This window comes from Neoarius graeffei, chromosome 2 (genome assembly GCF_027579695.1).
Source record: "Neoarius graeffei isolate fNeoGra1 chromosome 2, fNeoGra1.pri, whole genome shotgun sequence".
Classification (NCBI taxonomy): Eukaryota; Metazoa; Chordata; class Actinopteri; order Siluriformes; family Ariidae; genus Neoarius; species Neoarius graeffei.
The window spans coordinates 46,549,437-46,569,804 of NC_083570.1; the positions used below are offsets into that span (position 1 = coordinate 46,549,437).

Sequence of the window (20,368 nt, forward strand, 5' to 3'; positions counted from 1 at the left end):
ACGCACCTGCCCATTGCCCAAGTGGAAGCCCAGATACTGTACTTCCACCCGCCCAATCGCACACTTCTTTGGGTTGGCTGTGAGACCCGCCCGCCTCAGCGACCTAAGGACGGCCCTCAGGTGTTGTAGGTGCCGCGGCCAGTCATTACTATAAATAATGATATCGTCTAGGTACGTGGCCGCATAGGTGGCGTGGGGGCGGAGGACCCTGTCCATCAGCCGCTGAAACATAGCGGGAGCCCCAAACAGCCCAAAAGGAAGTGTGACGAATTGGTGTAAGCCGAACGGTGTGGAAAAGGACGTTTTTTCCTAGGATAATGGAGTCAAGGGGATCTGCCAATAACCCTTTGTTAAATCCAGTGTCGAGTAAAAACGAGCCGTGCCTAGCCGATCGAGCAACTCATCAATACGAGGCATTGGGTACGCATCGAATTTAGACACCGCGTTGACTTTTCTATAGTCTACACAGAACCGGACCGACCCGTCGGCCTTGGGTACCAAGGACACCGGGCTGCTCCAGTCACTGTGGGACTCCTCGACGATGCCCATTTCGAGCATGGCCTCGAGTTCTTCCCGAACCATCTTTTTCTTGTGTTCGGGTAACCTGTAAGGGCGGCTACGCACTACCACCCCTGGGGGCATCTCAATGTGGCGCTCTATGAGGTTAGTGCGGCCGGGCAGGGGCGAGAACACATCCGAAAACTCGGTCTGCAACTGGGCAACCTCCGCGAGTTGGGTCGGGGAGAGGTGGTCTCCACAGGGGACCGGAGAGGGACGTGATGCTAATGTTCCTTTTTGAACCTCCGGCCCCAGCTCCGCCTTCTCCGGAACCACCAACACCAACGCCACGGGGACCTCCTCGTTCCAGAGTTTGAGTAGGTTGAGGTGGTAAATCTGTAGCGCCCCACCCCTGTCCGTTCGCTTCACCTCATAGTCGACATCCCCGACTCGCCGTGTGACTTCAAAGGGTCCTTGCCACTTGGCGACTAATTTAGAGCTCGATGTGGGCAACAGTACGAGTACTTTCTCTCCCGGTGCGAACTCTCTAAGGTGCGTACCCTTGTCGTACAGGCGGGTTTGCCGTTCTTGGGCCTGCCGCAAATTCTCCTGGGTTAGGTGTGTGAGTGTGTGGAGTTTTGCGTGCAGGTCAATAACGTATTGAATTTCATTTTTGCTTGGTGAAGGTCCCTCCTCCCAATTTTCTCGCAGCACACCTAAAATGCCGCGCGGCTTACACCCATATAATAATTCAAATGGGGAGAACCCCGTGGAGGCTTGGGGGACCTCTCGCACTGCAAAGAGCAAGGGTTCGAGCCATTTATCCCAGTTACGCTCGTCCTCACTTACAAATTTTTAAATTATGTTTTTAAGGGTGCGATTAAACCGTTCCACTAAACCGTCCGTTTGTGGGTGATACACGCTGGTGCAGATCGGCTTAATACCTAATAACCCATCCAGTTTGTTCAGTGTTCGTGACATAAACGAGGTGCCTTGATCAGTCAGAATTTCTTTCAGGATTCCAACTCAGGAGATGACGCAGAAGAGTGCCTCCGCAATACTGCGTGCTGAGATATTGTGAAGAGGCACTGCTTCCGGGTATCGCATTGCATAGTCCACTAGAACTAATATAAAGCGGTACCCTCGTGTTGACCGATCTAATGGCCCGACGAGATCCATCCCAATTCTTTCGAACGGGGTCTCGATTAATGGTAGAGGGCGCAAAGGGGCTTTTGGAATGGCCACTGGATTTACGAACTGGCATTCGCGGCATGCCGTACACTACCTACGGACATCGCCGCGAATCCCCGGCCAATAGAATCGGGCCATTATTCGGGCTAGTGTTTTATCCTGCCCTAAGTGTCCAGCCATGGGATTAAAGTTAGCCGCCTGGAATACCAATTCTCGGCGGCTCTTCGGAATTAAAAGCTGTGTGACTCGCTCTTTAGTTTGAGTGTCCTGCGTCACTCGGTATAACCTATCCTTCATAATCGCGAAGTAAGGGAAGGACGGGGTGGCGTTCGGCTGGAGCGTTTGACCATCGATTACTCTCACTTGGTCAAATGCATGCTGCAGAGTCTCGTCTTGCAATTGCTCTAATGGGAAATCTGCGAGGGATTCCCCAATAGAGAGAGGAGGAGCCGGCGTCTCCTCACCCTGACGTGGAGATGACATAGACGGCTCTGTGACAGCTGCTCCCGCCAAAGCGACACCAGGACCTCCCCCTGTCAAATGTCAGGACCCACTCTTTACTAAGTGTGTCATTAAATCCCGAAATCCCAGCCAATCAGTCCCCAAAATTACAGAGTGGGTAAGGCGAGGATTAACCGCCGCCTTCACTATAAATTTTTCTCCTCGGAAAAAAATGTGGACTGACACTAAAGGGTAGTTGTGAACATCCCCGTACACACACAACACCTTCACCAATTGTGCTCCCCCCAATGCTTCGTCTTGCATCAGGCTTTGGTGGATTGAGGTCTGATTACAGCCAGAATCCACCAACGCCTGATATGTATCCCCTTGGATACTCACCGGTATGGGATACGCTCCGGCCCGATCGAGGGCAGCTCCTGGCGCGTTGGGGATCCGAACCACCTCCATTACCGAGCACTGCTGTTGGAGGTGGCCCGGTTCCCCGCAGCGCCAGCAAACCGGCCCGGGCTTCCTCTCTGCGCTAGTGCTCTGGGGCTCACTCACCTGAGGGGGGGGAGAGACAGACACAGAAGGGAGACACGGAAGGGCACCGCGGGTGCGGTGGGCCGGCTGAGGTGGCGGAATGGGGCGAGGAGAGGACACAGTAGGAGGAGAGAGAGAGAGAGAGGAGAGAAGAGAAGGGGTCGTCTGCTGTCCTGCCGTCGGGACAGCAGCCAGATGATCCTCCGCCAGCTCGATTGCCTGATCCAGCGACGCCGGGCGGTGGCACTGGACCCACTCTGCGGTTCCCGCTGGTAAACGCGCAACGAACTGTTCCAGTACCACCTGGTCGATGAGTCCCTCGGCGTCGCAGCTGTCGGCCCTCAACCACTGCCAGCAGGCGTCCCGGAGTTGCTGGCCAAACGCGAACGGCCGACGGACTTCCTCCAAGCGCAGAGTGCGGAAACGCTGATGTTGTTGCTCCGGGGTGCGTCCTACCCGCTGGAGGACAGCCCGGCGAAGGTCCGCGTAGGCCAGCCGGCGGTCGGCGGGGAACTGTAGCGCGGCCAGCTGTGCCTCTCCCGTTAGCAGGGGGAGGAGGCGCTCTGCGCGCTGTTCCACCGGCCACCCCGAGGTCTCTGCTACCTGCTCAAAGAGCGTGAAGAATGCCTCAGGGTCGTCCTGCGGGCCCATCTTCGTGAGGGTGAGAGGGGAAGGGCCCACGGCGGTGGAGATGGTGGACCCCGCCGATGCGAGGAGGTGCCGGAACACCCGACGATCTTCCTGTTGCGCCAGCACCAGGGCCTCGAACCGTTGTTATTGCTCCTTTTGGAGGGTGAGCAGCGCCTGGTGCTGGCTCTGTTGGGCCATGGCAAGGGCGTGGATCAGGTCGGCGAAGGTGGAGGACTCCATGGGGCTGTTCTCTTCTGTGCTCGTCCCAGGTTTCGGCACCACTGTAGCAGTTCGTGTAGGTGGGTGGAGCACAGAAGGACGGCAGGACAGAACTGATTTCACAAAACTCTCTTTTATTCAGGTTTTCAGCTTTTATCTCTATTCCCACACACTCAGACACACGCACACACATCAGCCATCTGGTTGTGAAGAGAGCCCCCTCTGCTCTCGCTCTCTCTCCTTAAATAGGGCGCGGTCACTGGGAAGACACACAAATACATTAATTAACGACAGGTGTAGTGATTCTGCCACTTACCTTCCCTGACTCCGCCCTCCTGTCACAGACCGATGCTAGACCACGCCCCCGCTGCCACACATGTCTTGACAACCGTGCAATTTCATAAACCATATTCAAAGCTCATTCTCCATTGGGTAGAGTGACGTAATACATGTAGGTTAAGCAATATGCTAACAATACTGCATGCTATCGAACTAAATGAATGAAACCTGCTAGAAGGGAATAGAATACATATATGTTATTTACCAGCTGGGAGGTACGTATTGTGAAATACTGTGACCTCGGCCTTGAATACTGACCTCGGCCCAGAGGGCCTCGGTCAGTACTTTTAAGACCTTGGTCATGGTATTTCACCATACGGACCGACCTTAAGCTGGTAAATAATATATTTATTTTTTTCTTTACCAAATTCTAACAGAAAATGAGAGCGCCCGAAAGGGAAAACCGAGCCGAGCTGAGGTGAGCCGCCATTTTGAATCCTCATTCATGTCTGTAATGCAAATTGCTTCCTCCTCGGTATACAAGTGCACTTCCATGGCAGGGGAAAAAAACTACATTTTGCTGCCTATGTAGTCCCCTATTTATACAAAATTGAGTCATTCAGGATTCAGCCATGTTTTTGCTTGGTGTTAGCAACAGTTACATGTTTTTAGCTTTCTCCTGAAATGTTTTATTTTATTTCTTCTTCCTCAGGGTAGTAAAACTTGCTTTCGCTGTGAAGACTGTTGTTATCGCTATCCATGCTGTAAAATTAATGCTATTATGCTGAGAAATGCTCACAAAAATTTATAAGATTTTTGATAAAAATCTTATAAATAAATCTTATAAAAAAGATAAATGTTGACAAAAATTGCTACCATGTTTGTTGTTGTTGTGAATGAGCGAGTCACCAGAGGTCCGTAACCAGAGTCCGTACCATAGGATACGGACCTGCTCACCAGCCAATCAGAGCGCAGGATTTGATGGAAACCGAACCGCGAAAAAAATAAATGTTTTTATTCCATGGAAAAAGTGTCCTGTATGTATAACAATTCCCGATATTTCACTTTGGTGACGTCACTCCCAATGTTTTCCTGCTGACTCGTTGTCAAAATGGCGAACTGGTTCAAAATTAAATTCTTTTGATTACCTTGTGTATTTTTTGTGGATGTGTCCATATAATATAAAGAACATTACACAATGGTGCGAAGATATTAAGTTCATCTTCTTGTGTTGAAAAATATTTCACCACTCAAAGATAAACTTCATATCTGCGTGCCCCCATGTAATATCCTCTCTCCGTCTCTCTCTCTCTCATTTTATATATATATATATATATATATATATATATATATATATATATATATATATATATATATATATAAAACATGTCATTTTATCGAGAAATCAAAAAGCATAAATTCCTCTCTCCTGGGAAACTTTACAAATCACTCTTACAAAAGCTTCTTGCTACAAAGCACTGAAGACTCCTTCTCCATCCATTATCCGTAACCGCTTGTCCTGTGGGCAAGTTGGAGCCTATTCCACCTGACTTTGGGTGAGAGGTGGGGTACACCCTGGACAAGTTGTCAAATCATCACAGGGTCGACACATGGAGACAAACAACCATTCACGCTCACACCTACGGTCAGTTTAGAGCCACCAGTTAACCTAACCTGCATGTCTTTGGACTGTGGGGGAAACCGGAGCACCCGGAGGAAACCCGGGTAGAACACGCAAACTCTACACAGAAAGGCCCCTGTCGGCCACTGGGCTTGAACCCAGAACCTTCTTGCTCTGAGGTGACAGTGTTAACCACTACACCACCGTGCTTCTATAAATTTTAAATAACAACATCAATGACATAACATTTTTCTTTGTTAAACCACAACACTTAAAAAATGAGTTAATTATTAGTTTTAGATTATGTGGAGTGAGTTGTTTCTAGGGGGTGGCACGGTGGTGTAGTGGTTAGCGCTGTCGCCTCACAGCAAGAAGGTCCGGGTTCGAGCCCCGTGGCCGGCGAGGGCCTTTCTGTGTGGAGTTTGCATGTTCTCCCCGTGTCTGCGTGGGTTTCCTCCGGGTGCTCCGGTTTCCCCCACAGTCCAAAGACATGCAGGTTAGGTTAACTGGTGACTCTAAATTGACCGTAGGTGTGAATGTGAGTGTGAATGGTTGTCTGTGTCTATGTGTCAGCCCTGTGATGACCTGGCGACTTGTCCAGGGTGTACCCCGCCTTTCGCCCGTAGTCAGCTGGGATAGGCTCCAGCTTGCCTGCGACCCTGTAGAAGGATAAAGCGGCTAGAGATAATGAGATGAGATGAGATGAGTTGTTTCTAGGGGTGGCACGGTGGTGTAGTGGTTCGCACTGTCGCCTCACAGCAAGAAGGTCTGGGTTCGAGCACCGTGGCCGACGAGGGCCTTTCTGTGCGGAGTTTGCATGTTCTCCCCGTGTCCGCGTGGGTTTCCTCCGGGTGCTCCGGTTTCTCCCACAGTCCAAAGACATGCAGGTTAGGTTAACTGGTGACTCTAAATTGACCGTAGGTGTGAATGTGAGTGTGAATGGTTGTCTGTGTCTATGTGTCAGCCCTGTGATGATCTGGCGACTTGTCCAGGGTGTACCCTGCCTTTCGCCCATAGTCATCTGGGATAGGCTCCAGCTTGCCTGCGACCCTGTAGAACAGGATAAAGCGGCTAGAGATAATGAGATGAGATGAGTTGTTTAACCGGACAAGCGCATTGATGTATTTATATAAATATGAGAATTAAAATGCTCATACCCAAAAAATTACAAAAGATTTTTTTATCTCAAGCGAAGGATTGTCGATGATCTGGCAACATATTCCCAGGAACCAATTATCCTAGTTTTTACAGCTAACTCCATTGGAATGGACCAATAGGAAGAAGGATTGTAGGGATGTGCAGCTGGAGCTACTGCAGCAGTGGCCGCTTCTTGTGGCCATGAAGAACAGTTATATTATGTTGGCCCGAGGAGGGAGAGGCAACAGCTGGGGATCCATAGCAACCGCAGATAAACATGAGTTACTATATCAGGTAAAAAGCTAATTCATTTTGGGATGAACAATTACTTTCAATACTTTGAGAGAAAAAAAGAGAATTATTATTATTATTTTTTAAGCTCAGTATGAAATGTAACTCCTAAGGCTGAGTTGTTTATTTCGTAACTTTTTTTTTTTCCTGTCCTGATGCCTAGCGTTAGCCTTCTGTGCTTACAGTACCATAACGACACATAGCCAGCAAACAGATTGGGATTTTTATTTTTAAATTTTTGTCGGTTAAGACACACACAGAGAGATCTGTTACACATCTTTATAAATGTGGTGCATGTGTGTGTTTATTTGATTTGGGTGTAAATACCTGGGAAACAGCTCACAAATAACCCGCATCTGTAATAATGAGAGTTAGCTTGAGTGCTTAGCTTCATACTGAACACCAGTTAGCTCACTGCGCCCAGTCAGTTGCTTTCCCTGAATTTATTCTTTCTAAGGAGGATAAACTGTTTACAAACTGTCATTTAATAGCACTAATTTGCTAGATTAAAGAAAAAAAAATTTGTTCGTTTTATAACTCAGACCTTACTTTAGACATTAACCCTTTCAAGCATACATTATTTATAAGCATATACAACATTTTTAGATATTATTATTATTATTATTATGATTATTAGTATTATTAATAATCAAATGACATGAGATATTAATGAGATATTAAAGTAAACAGATTGTCAATGTGTCGAAAGCCCATAGATAACTAAAACATTTTAACTGCAATAAAACATTTTTCCAACGTTTTTGTAAACAAAAATTCTCTCTCTGTGTGTGTAGATATTAGATTAGATTAGATTAGATATAACTTTATTGATCCCTTTGGGAGGGTTCCCTCAGGGAAATTAAAATTCCAGCAGCATCATTACAGGATAAACAGAGAATAGAAAATAGAGAAAACTTCTAGATAAATTAAATTAAGTATTTACATATACAAATATAAAAAAGCGGTGGCTACAATTATCAACCCCTTAACGAGCTTTTGGTCATTGCAAAAGTAGAAGAGACTTTCAGTACATAAATTGTGCATGAATAATTACTCAAACTTCCACTGGAAAAAAAATGAGTTGATTCCCAATTACTTTGAGTATCAGATCACGTGACACTGTTCCACAATTATTGACACCTTTGTCCACACTGTTCCACAGTTATCAACATCCATCTAGAGCCCTGCACTCCCGCGGGAGTCCCGCAGGACCCGACGCAAAGCAGTGCGGCGCAGGACAAATTTTGAAAGCTCATTGCGGGCGTGGGCGGGAGGGGGAGTGCACAATGCGGGCGCGGGCGGGAGAGGTGATAAGCTGCAGTCCTGCTAACTAAAAACGTGTTTAAAATAAAATTTATAAATTATTAATTTATGTCTATCGTATATAATTTGTGCTGGATATTTTATTTGGCATTAATAAAAACATTTTAAGATGCCTAAATTTGCGGATGTGGTCTAATCTCGCGTACCTTTCCGATTCCTTTCCTCTCTTCCGTGTTTGAGATCTCCGATCATGGCAGAAGAGCAGAGCTCCTCTAGTGAAGCTCACAGTGATTCAGAAGTAAGTGCTGCTTTAAAAAGAGGTACATTTACCGCTAAAAAGTCAAGAGTATTAGTCCTAAATATTAAAAAGTATTAAAAAGTATTAACTAGTATTAAAAAGGACTGTGTATCGCACAGATTGTTCAATTTAAAGCTAGAAATAGACAGTGTATAATCTGAGGAGCTGGTTGTGGTTGCGCAGCACTTCATATGAGAGGAGAATGAAATCGCGGTTGGAATCATAACGCCACAGACTCGGAAGTGAGAGTGCGAGTGCGCAAAGCGAAAGCTGTCAATCAAAGCAAGAGCTGTTAATCAAAGCGAGAGCTGTCAATCATGAGCGCATGCAGCGCTCACTTGGAATGTGTCAGCAGAATGTCAGAGTCTAAACAATAAACTTACAATAAATGAAGGATCGGTCAGTGGAGAGCTCAGCTAAGCTCAGCATGTTTAATTCCCCAAGCCAATGACAAGAACTTTCGTGAGAAATAACGCGAACGTCTGCATCATGCAGGATTTGCAGGCGGGAGCGGGACAAAATATGGCAGGCGCGGGCGGGACTGAAAACCATAATTCTTTCCGGGAGCGGGACTGCACAATGCGGGAGCGGGCGGGAGCGGGACTGAAAATTCTGTCCCGCGCAGACCTCTACATCCATCCATTATCTGTAGCCGCTTATCCTGTTCTACAGGGTCACAGCCAAGCTGGAGCCTATCCCAGCTGACTATGAGCGAGAGGCAGGGTACACCCTGGAAAAGTCGCCAGAACATCACAGGGCTGGCACAGAGACAAACAACCATTCACACTCACACCTGTGGTCAATTTAGGCCAAGTTTACATTAGACCGTATCTGTCTCGTTTTCTTCGCGGATGCACTGTCCGTTTACATTAAAACGCCTGGAAACGGGAATCTGCCAGGGTCCACGTATTCAATCCAGATCGTGTCTGGTCCAGTGCTGTGTAAACATTGAGAATACGCGGATACGCTGTGCTGAGCTCTAGCTGGCGTCGTCATTGGACAACGTCACTGTGACATCCACCTTCCTGATTCGCTGGCGTTGGTCATGTGACGCGACTGCTGAAAAACGGCACGGACTTCCGCCTTGTATCACCTTTCATTAAAGAGTATAAAAGTATGAAAATACTGCAAATACTGATGCAAATACTGCCCATTGTGTAGTTATGATTGTCTTTAGGCTTGCCATCCTTCCACTTGCAAGTGGTAAGTGATATGCGCTGGGATCACACACACAGCGGCTCAGTCCCAAATCACTGCTTGTGCACTTCACTCGCGCGCTCTGTGAGCTGCGCAGGGCCGGAGTGCGCACTCTCCAGAGGCCACTCGCTGTTCAGGGCGGAGTGATTTGGAGCGCAGGATGCCTGCGGAGCCGAGCGTATCCGTGTATTGGTGTTGCTGTGTGCACGCGAATCGTGTATTGGTGTTGCTGTGTGCACGCTAATCGTTTTAAAAACGTTAATCTGATGATCCGCTGATACGGTCTAATGTAAACCCCACCTTAGAGCCACCAATTAGCCTAACCTGCATGTCTTTGGACTGTGGGGGAAACCAGACAGTCTACACAGAAGGGCCCTTGCCGGCCACTGGGCTTGAACCCAGAACCTTCTTGCTGTGAAGCGACGGTGCTAACCCACTACACCACCGTGCCGCCCCAATTATTGGCATCCAGATGACTGTAGTAATTAGTTAACAAAACATATTTTTTATTTAAAATTTCTTTTACATAGACTTGTATTTAGTACAAAATATCTTTTATATAAATATATATAAAATGCTTTCTACCCACTTTCTAAATATTTTCGTAGATCACATTTTGTTAATCATTCGTTGTTTGTATTAATTTCTAGTTTTGTAGTTTACCAATAAATGTCAACAGGAAATTGACATTGTAACCACATGAAAATCCAGGTCAAAGGTCGCATGTCATTCCTCGAACCAAAATATAAAATGTTTCTTGATCTTGTAATATGTGGTAGATATTTTACAACAAAGTGCAAAAAAAAAATCTGAATGGAATAGAAAAATCCGAATATTTCAAGCATGTAATTTTTTATATGCTCGGAATTTAATTCGGCTCAAATTCTATTAATTGCAGTCGGATTCCAAATACTCTATAAACATTCCATTCTGTGTTAGATCAGGAAAAAAAATATTATAAATCACAGCACTTTAATTTTTTCAAAGTACTTCATCTGCTTCAACAATGTTACACAAAGATCGATCCATAACAGTTGTAAATGTCACTTAATTCCACAGGGTGTCGATAATGGTGGACACTGGTGAAAGGGATCTCTATTATCAACACCTCACTTGACTTCTCAAACACGCATTTAGACTACGTTCAGACTGCACCCTGAAACGACCCATATCCGATTTTTTTGCCCATATGCGACCTATATCCGATTTGTTATTGACAATTTGAACGACACAGATCCGATTTTTTTCACATGCGACCCAGGCCGCTTGGATATGTGGTCCTAAATCCGATGCATATCCGATATTTTCACATGCGACTGTAGTCTGACCGGACAGGTCGCATTCATGCGACCTACACGTCATCAACAAGAGACAAACGTCACTATTCTGCGTTGGCTAATCCCGCCTCTTTGGTGGAAAACAACATTTGTACAGTTTTCAGAATTTAAATAGACTTTTATAGAATTGATCAAGCTAATGGTGGATTTGGTAGGGACCTGGATGTTGATCTGTTAGCCTGATTAAATAAAACAGTTTCTATAACTGATTTATAACTTAAACCATCCTGTACCACATCGCCAGGTCTCGCCTCATCTCCATAGCAAACTGCACTGGTGTTTATGCACCTTGAGCCAGCGCTGAGAGAAGTTGCAGAATTCAGCTGGCTATAAATATTTATAAAAATGTAGAAAAAGTTTATTAATATGACGAAATAAATATGTGCAAATTATTAAGCCTGAATTAAGAGTTTGGTAATACAGTGGCCGTATTCCAAATGACTGCCTACTGAAGCTCGAGTGCACTATATAGAGTTTAAAAATCCATTACTTCCTAGTAACATGTAGTGCACTTATATAGAAATTAGAGAGACATTTAGGAGTCAACCCTCGTTATCAGGCTACACGTTTTCATTTCAGTTCAGAAACAAAAACACACACGAGACCTCACACTTTAACACTAACCAGATAATTAAACAAACAAACAAAAAAAGAAAATCATTAAACTTGAAGAGTGCGCTTTTTTTTTGTTTACGTATTAGGTAGATGTGCTTATTACGTGTCAGTTTGCGCATGCGGGACACTTTTGGGTCGTTTTCTGTTCATATTGGAGATCGCATACAAGTCTCAAATAATTGGTAATGTGAACGGCCTAACAAAAAAATCGGATTTCACAACAAATCGGATATGGGTCGTTTCAGGTTGCAGTCTGAACGTAGTGATAGATACGAAATGGCGACTGTCAAATGAAAGAGTAAGAAACAAAGTAGGTTTCGACAAGGAGATCATGAAATATCGGTGAATTTGATCAGTAAAAACACGTCCATGATCTTTCCACCATGCTTACCTGCGATGATAACGTCCGGGTTTTCCTCAAATTGCTGATCGTGCTGAAAAAAAATTCCATCTCAGGTAATGAGCTGCGTCATCAGACGACAAGATCAAAGGGTGAGGGGGTCTTCTGGTTGATTAATTAACCAATAATAACTGTTGTAACTAAAACCTTTGTAAAATTGTTTTTTATTGGTAAATCTGAAAAGGTGCTGATAATTATGGACTGTCGATAATTGTAGCTGCCGCTCTATATTAAATAATATTTTTAAACATAAAAAAAATCTAAGGTGTTCAGTGGAGTCTTCAGATAAGATAAGAAGACCTTTGTTATCCCACAGTGGGGAAATTTCCTGTTTGCAGTAGCACCAAAAATATTTTTACTGTTATTTATTAGCGGTGTGTGTGTTTTTATTTATTTATTTACTTTTAAACCGAGAATGTTAGTAAAGATATCCTGGATTCATGCTGTAGTGATAAAGACAAATGATCTAGAGTGCAACGAAAACAAGAATAATGATTTATGTTTAAATAAAGTGATTTTGGCAAGTAATTTGTAGGTGATTTGCATCTTATATTTTTCAGAAACGTACATTAAAACAAGCTTTAAATGCTGTAAGTCTATAAACATGGACACTGTGTATGGAAAAAAAAGTTAAAGCAAGATACTACATGTTCAAATAGGGTCATTTGAAAAAAAAAAAACCCAAGATCTCACAATCAACTATCTTCACCAGCTGATCCTGATATTATTACAGGTATTTTTTTTCCCTTTTGGATCTCATTTCCTGATTTAATGTACAACCCCGATTCCAAAAAAGTTGGGACAAAGTACAAATTGTAAATAAAAACGGAATGCAATGATGTGGAAGTTTCAAAATTCCATATTTTATTCAGAATAGAACATAGATGACATATCAAATGTTTAAACTGAGAAAATGTATCATTTAAAGAGAAAAATTAGGTGATTTTAAATTTCATGACAACACCACATCTCAAAAAAGTTGGGACAAGGCCATGTTTAGCACTGTGAGACATCCCCTTTTCTCTTTACAACAGTCTGTAAACATCTGGGGACTGAGGAGACAAGTTGCTCAAGTTTAGGGATAGGAATGTTAACCCATTCTTGTCTAATGTAGGATTCTAGTTGCTCAACTGTCTTAGGTCTTTTTTGTCGTATCTTCCGTTTTATGATGCGCCAAATGTTTTCTATGGGTGAAAGATCTGGACTGCAGGCTGGCCAGTTCAGTACCCGGACCCTTCTTCTATGCAGCCATGATGCTGTAATTGATGCAGTATGTGGTTTGGCATTGTCATGTTGGAAGATGCAAGGTCTTCCCTGAAAGAGACGTCGTCTGGATGGGAGCATATGTTGCTCTAGAACCTGGATATACCTTTCAGCATTGATGGTGTCTTTCCAGATGTATAAGCTGCCCATGCCACATGCACTAATGCAACCCCATACCATCAGAGATGCAGGCTTCTGAACTGAGCGCTGATAACAACTTGGGTCGTCCTTCTCCTCTTTAGTCCGAATGACACGGCGTCCCTGATTTCCATAAAGAACTTCAAATTTTGATTCGTCTGACTGCAGAACAGTTTTCCACTTTGCCACAGTCCATTTTAAATGAGCCTTGGCCCAGAGAAGACGTCTGCGCTTCTGGATCATGTTTAGATATGGCTTCTTCTTTGAACTACAGAGTTTTAGCTGGCAATGGCGGATGGCACGATGAATTGTGTTCACAGATAATGTTCTCTGGAAATATTCCTGAGCCCATTTTGTGATTTCCAATACAGAAGCATGCCTGTATGCAGGGCTCTACACTAACTTTTTTTTTTTTTCAGGAGCACATGTGCTCCTAAGTTAAAAATTTTAGGAGCACAGGGAAAAAAATGGGGGCACAAGCACAAGTAGGTTTTCATTTTAAAGGTTTATTGCAGCGCAAACCTTAGACACACCAACACATAAAATGCAAAATTAAATTAAGAATGAATGAATGAACGAATGAATGAATGAACAAACAAATGAATAACAAACAACTGAATGAATGAACAAACAGTAGCTAAACAGAGAGCAGAGCTCAGCAGAGCTAACAACATCATCAAGGACAGCTCCCACCCTGGCTCTGAGTTCTTTGACTTGCTGCCCTCAGGCAGGCGTTACAGGTGCATCAAAGCAAGGACCAACAGACTCAAAAAGAGTTTTTTCCCCACAGGCCATAACCACCTTGAACAATTAGCCTTTTTCACATTACGTCACTTGCAGAGGAACTCGTATTTGTTTTCAGCCTTTTGAATGGAAGAAGAGGTATACGGTGGCAACATATGTTAACAAAACTGACCATTCCAGTCACCTGTCTGCCTTGTTTTGGAAAGGAAGTTTACTGACTTTCTATGGTTGCTACTTGTTAGCCAGCAGATTAGCATGCCGCCTCTTCTTCCATTCAAAAGGCTGAAAACGGATGTGAGGTTCTTCTGCAAGTGACGTAATGTGAAAAAGGCTCATTACATGCACTGGCTGATGCCACTTCTGGCAGGTGCAACAATGCACCAACACAAGGACAATATTCTCACACTTACCTGATACAGTGCAATACTTATTACAGTGCAACCTCACAGAGCAACTTTTTAGTTTTTATAGCTTTCGTATATTTTATATTTATATTTCTACACTTTTACATCCATACCCAATACAATACCAAATACAGTGCAATATCCTGAGTTTTGTAGCTGAACTGAGTTTCTATAACTAATGTGCAATTAACATCTGCAACTCAACATGCCCAGTTGTGTGTGTATATATATTCTTTGTTTTTCTGCTGTGTTGTGACATGCACCATTTGTATATACTGTATATTATTTGTTTTTCTACTGTATTGTATGTTCCCATCTAAATGTTTGCACTGGGGTGTGTGCTTTCCATCTCATTAGCCTATATAATTTTCCCGCACCTTCTCCCGTCGTTCTAGCTTTCTTCACTACACTTTCTTCCTCGTCCGTTCTTTTATTCTTGTTTCCACCATCATTGCTTTTAAAAAACGCCGTTATTCTCTGCATAGCGAATATATTTCTCAGCTCGGTCCGAACCAGCTCTCAGTTATCTCTCAGTTGAATGATCTGATGAATCCCTAAAAAGCACTTTTCCCACCTAATGCCACACCCACAACATACAACCGTGGGAAAGAGGGGCAATCACAGAAAGATGAGTAGAAAACGGGAAATGTTACGGGGGATATTTATTGTGATAGTAGGCTATTGTAGTGTCAGCACAAAAGCACCAGACTCAACTTTAACTGGAAGTGTTATTCAGTAGCCTAAACTTATTCAAGCTACAGACCGAGAAGAATAAAAATGCTGAAATCTCATGTCCCGGTAAAACGCACTAGCATGGCAGAACGGCAAAAAAATGTAACTTTTCACCCCGGCTACCGTGGGAACCACCGCAGTGCAAGACAGAGGCAAGGCACGCAACTACAGACAGGAAGCAAGGCGCAGGCAGAACACGTACACAACACTGAACACACACGCAACAATACAGGCCGTTACTCGTTACACTGCCATGGTGCTACAAGCCTGTGTCTCTCTGAGAGGGAGCAGCCCCTCCCTCCTGTGTGTGTGTGTGTGTGTGTGTGTGTGTGTGTGTGTGAGCGAGCAGCCCCTCCCTCATCCACGCGCTGAGCGCAGAGACACAGAGAGGCACACAGAAAGTGAAGGATTTTCTCAGAGTGCTCCCTCCAAACAACGGGGATTTACACGAAAACGGAAGGAGATATTCACAAAATTCTTTCACATTGAGCACTACAAGGCTCTGATAAACACACTGATGTAATTTTCTTGTCTCTAGTGTAAAAAATGATATTAGGTAGTGTATCCAGCGCTGGATTTACATACTTTGCAGTTTAACGTTTGATACATTTTAGAATGTTAAACTCGTCGCGTCTGTGCTCAGTGCTTTCCTAAATTGTCGGCCGCAAGAAGCCCTCGCACGAATGCGTGCTTTTTTTTCGTCGTTCGCATGCCAAAAAATTCGCTCGCAAATGCGAATGAAATGTACGCACTGTAGAGCCCTGCCTGTATGTGATGCAGTGCCGTCTAAGGGCCCGAAGATCACGGGCACCCAGTATGGTTTTCCGGCCTTGACCCTTATGCACAGAGATTCTTCCAGATTCTCTGAATCTTTTGATGATATTATGCACTGTAGATGATGATATGTTCAAACTCTTTGCAATTTAACATTGTCGAACTCCTTTCTGATATTGCTCCACTATTTGTCGGTGCAGAATTAGGGGGATTGGTGATCCTCTTCCCATCTTTACTTCTGAGAGCCGCTGCCACTCCAAGATGCTCTTTTTATACCCAGTCATGTTAATGACCTATTGCCAATTGACCTACAGTAATGAGTTGCAATTTGGTCTTCCAGCTGTTCCTTTTTTGTACCTTTAACTTTTCCAGCCTCTTATTGCCCGTCCCAACTTTTTTGAGATGTGTTGCCGTCATGAAATTTCAAATGAGCCAATATTTGGCATGAAATTTCAAAATGTCTCACTTTCGACATTTGATATGTTGTCTATGTTCTATTGTGAACACAATATCAGTTTTTGAGATTTGTAAATTATTGCATTCCATTTGTGTTTACAATTTGTACTTTGTCCCAACTTTTTTGGAATCGGGGTTGTAAATGTGGTTTTATTAAATTAAATATGCATGACAATGCATAATTAATAAAACAAAACATATCTAGTTTTTGGATGACGTTAGGATTAAAACGTAAAAAGATGCTCTTCAGGGAAAGATTTTCACAGAAAAGTTTGTTGGAGTGTAATTTCTTTATTGTTTAATCAGGAGAATATTGTGGGTAATTATAAAAGTGGTGTCATGGTGGTGTAGTGGTTTGCACTGTCGCCTCACATCAAGAAGGTTCTGGGTTCGAACCCAGCGGCCGACGAGGGCCTTTCTGTGTGGAGTTTGCATGTTCTCCACGTGGGTTTCCTCCGGGTGCTCCGGTTTCCCCCACAGTCCAAAGACATGCATGTTAGGCTAATTGGTGGCTCTAAATTGACCGTAGGTGTGAATGTGAGTGTGAATGGTTGTTTGTCTCTGTGTCAGCCCTGCGATGATCTGGCGACTTGTCCAGGGTGTACCCCGCCTTTCGCCCGTAGTCAGCTGGGATAGGCTCCAGCTTGCCTGCAACCCTGCACAGGATAAGCAGCTACAGATAATGGATGGACGGAGTTATAAAAGTGATTTAATGTCTAGAAATCTAGCAGTTAGGCTGTAAACATTTTGATCGTCAACTTTCATTAAAGCAGGTCATCTAGCAACTCAAATTCCTGTTTGAGTTTATAGAAAACAAATATTTTGACAAGAAGAAGAGTTTAAAATTAAGTGTAAGTGGTATGTATAGAGGTTTATAAAGGAAGTGGATATGTATATAACACTTTTATATTGGCATATATGTCTGGAAACAGGCTTTTTAGGGAGATAGGACATGACATGATTGTGCCTAAGTGGCAAAGTTGCTAAACTTCAGGTAATTTGTTGTTCATGAGTAGGGGGAACAGTGAAATCAACATTTTTCCTTTTGAGGATGGATATTTTTATCACGTTATAAATGTAATTTCTTCAGAAATCTAAAATAAATGTTTGACGTGACCAAAATGGCAATTTCTACCTTTAATGTCTTGCCTTAATCCTTGTTTAAGCATCACTGTGGCTTAAACGTAACATTTTGTGATGACCAGAGGCTATAAATACATGTAATTTTTAGAACGGTGAACGTCATTAGAAATCGGAACTTTTTTCTCATAGTGTTCTACTCAGGATTAAAATAAAGCCCTAACTTTTGGGTGGCCGCAAGCATGTGAGGGGGAGCGTATGAGAGGAGGGTTACCCCCGTCTCATGGGAAGAGGCGTTCCCTGGAAAATTTTGAAAAAAGGGAGCCCATTTGGTGACATCTGGTGAGTTTTAGGAGCATTTTATGGTGGTACTGACACGGTCACTTTTTACTGTTAACATAGTTGAAAAGGTTGCTACAACAAGTGGAGGTCTGTGATGCTGTGGTTTGCAGCATGGGGTTCACATGAGTAATAAATAAAGTCACAACAATGTAGTGTATAATAATGCTGTTTTATTATCTGAACCACTGCCAGACCACCACTAACCAAAAGTTTAAATGAGTTTTGTTGCAGTTCAAAAATAAATAAATAATACCCCCTGCAGACTGCATTCACTGGACAAATGCAACAATCTTGAGTCGCATCTTTATACTTAGGCCTACTTACAACTTTAAAGTGCTGATGACACGTTTTTGACATCTTTGGTGATGTTTTATAACATAAAAAGTAATTCCCGATGATCCATATATTAATTCACGAAGGCGCCTATTTTACAAGTTATGATAAACGCAGCTATTTGGTCAAATTTGACAGGGCTGCAGCACCCAGGAGACGAAAGAGGAGGAGGAGCTATATGACGTCAGCGAAAGAACCTTCCTCCGAACTTACCAGTTTGTTATTGATGCGACAGCTGTTCAGTTTGTCATTATTATACATTATTTTTTATATATTATATTATATATATAGTTATTATGCCTTCGTGTTGTGTTGCCGGCTTTTGCTCCAAAACCCACAAGGATGGGGTAAGTTTATTCAAGTTTCCCAGAGATCCCGAGCTGCATGCGAAGTGGGTGAAGCAAGTCAGGCGCACTCGTGACAAGTGGGAGCCCTCACCAACATCCGTCCTGTGCTCTGAACACTTCGATTTGGATTGTTTTGACACCCTTCCCAGCTTAAAAGAATCTCTTGGGTGTTCAGTTCAGCACAAACGTGTGCTGCTACCATCAGCAGTGCCTACACTGTTGCCAGATACTGCTGAAGTTTTCCAGCCCAAAATATGTTCAAAACCCACCAAAATGCACTTGAAACCGCCCAACTGGGAGGGAAAAATCCCAATCTGGCAACTGCCAGTATTCCGGAGGGGGTCTACTAGTAGCTATGCCGGATCCAAAGACAGTCCCCCTGTCAGAACATGTGTTGTGAAACGACATAAGATAAAGGTATGTAGAGCTATAGATTCTACATGATAATCATAAATATAATGATAAAGTCGGCGTGATATCAGTCATGTATTTGCTTGTGAAAGCTTGCGGCTTTCATGTAACTGCCGCCTAGCAACGAGAGGCAAAGGGTAAAGAGGGTAGACTATCATAGATTCTATTCGGAAGAGATCAACACAATTCTAGACTCCCAGAAGAGGAAGAGCTAGCACTAGAGAGTTCACCGGCGTTTTCATGCGCCATTTCCATTGAGTAGAACCAGAGTAGAACAGCCAGTGAACCGCAGCGTGTTCTTCCGCTGACGTCACAGCATGGCCACGAGCCACGGACCCAATTTTCTTGCGCTGTGCAATTAAAAGTTGGATATTCGCGTAACAACAGCTTCTTTTCACGTAATTATAACAGAAATCTAACATGTTTGCCATGTTGTATAGTTTATTTAAGAAATTTGCATAGAGTCATGTTCGTGTCATCAGCACTTTAAACTTTGGTTTCAGTGTCACTTCTTTCCTCTTCTCTTTCTGGCTCTTCTGTCCTACTCTCATTTAGCTGTCGAAAATATGACTCTATGGGGCACTGAGCGCCAGTCACACGTCTTTTCAGCATGATTGAAATGTGGAGATGTGTACCCACCACACAAAAACCATAAACCACGATCTTGCCATGCACTGATTGTGCGTCGTGATCCCAGTACAGCAGCAAAGTGATTGAGGGCATTTGTTGTGATTGGGGATTTCCCAGGGGTATTTCCAGTCTGCCTGTGTGCATCATGGCAGCAAACTGGCCCAAAACACTGATTTTCCTTCAAAATATGCCCCAAACATTGCAAGGTAGGAATCTGATGTGATTTTTCAGTGAGTGTCAGAGCAAAAAAAAAAAGCATGTCGGCAAATTTAAAGCATGTCAGCATGAACTTAAAGTGTGTCGGCCCCGACATGCAAAAGCACTCTGGAGAAAACACTGCTTATATCAGTTCAAGTCCAGTGGAAAAGCTTTGGACGCTTTGGTAGCTGTTTGATATTGCGGTTTAGACTTCTTGGACAGTTTTTGGAGAATTGGTTGAGGGACAAGGCTATGAATGCCATTATCACTGAACTCGCATCTGAACGACTGTTTTGTGCTTAAAGATCCTGTGCTGGAAGGTAAATTGGAGGAGGCGATGATAGCCAGCCAGAGCAGTGATCATGGAACTATATGCAGCTGTGGAGTGATTTATGAGCAAAATATTGGACACAGGAAGTACGCACAGAACTGGGGAAAATCATGATGCAGAGCAGAACAATAATTCCAGATGAACAGGTGCTATAGAGTTCACATCTCACCAAACCTCCCTCACCTTTGTCTCCAAGAGTGCTTTGTGTTCAAGGAAGTGCAGCTG

At 43.8% G+C, this 20,368-nt stretch overlaps 2 protein-coding genes across 5 annotated transcripts in view; one reads left to right on the forward strand and one right to left on the reverse strand.

The window, feature by feature from the left end:
- slc38a4 (solute carrier family 38 member 4) overlaps window positions 1-20,368 on the reverse strand; it is a 539,078-nt gene that overhangs the window by 173,465 nt on the left and 345,245 nt on the right. The window lies entirely within an intron of this gene.
- tulp3 (TUB like protein 3) overlaps window positions 1-20,368 on the forward strand; it is a 117,748-nt gene that overhangs the window by 10,046 nt on the left and 87,334 nt on the right. For 2 of the 4 annotated variants that reach the window (XM_060914347.1, XM_060914348.1), the window contains exon 1: window positions 6,750-6,853. The exons of the other annotated variants lie outside the window; for them this stretch is intronic. In XM_060914347.1, coding sequence (XP_060770330.1) covers window positions 6,837-6,853 — 17 coding nt within the window. In that variant the 5' untranslated portion in view covers window positions 6,750-6,836. Of the gene's footprint in view, window positions 1-6,749; window positions 6,854-20,368 lie in introns of those variants that run through there. 4 annotated transcript variants of the gene reach the window in all.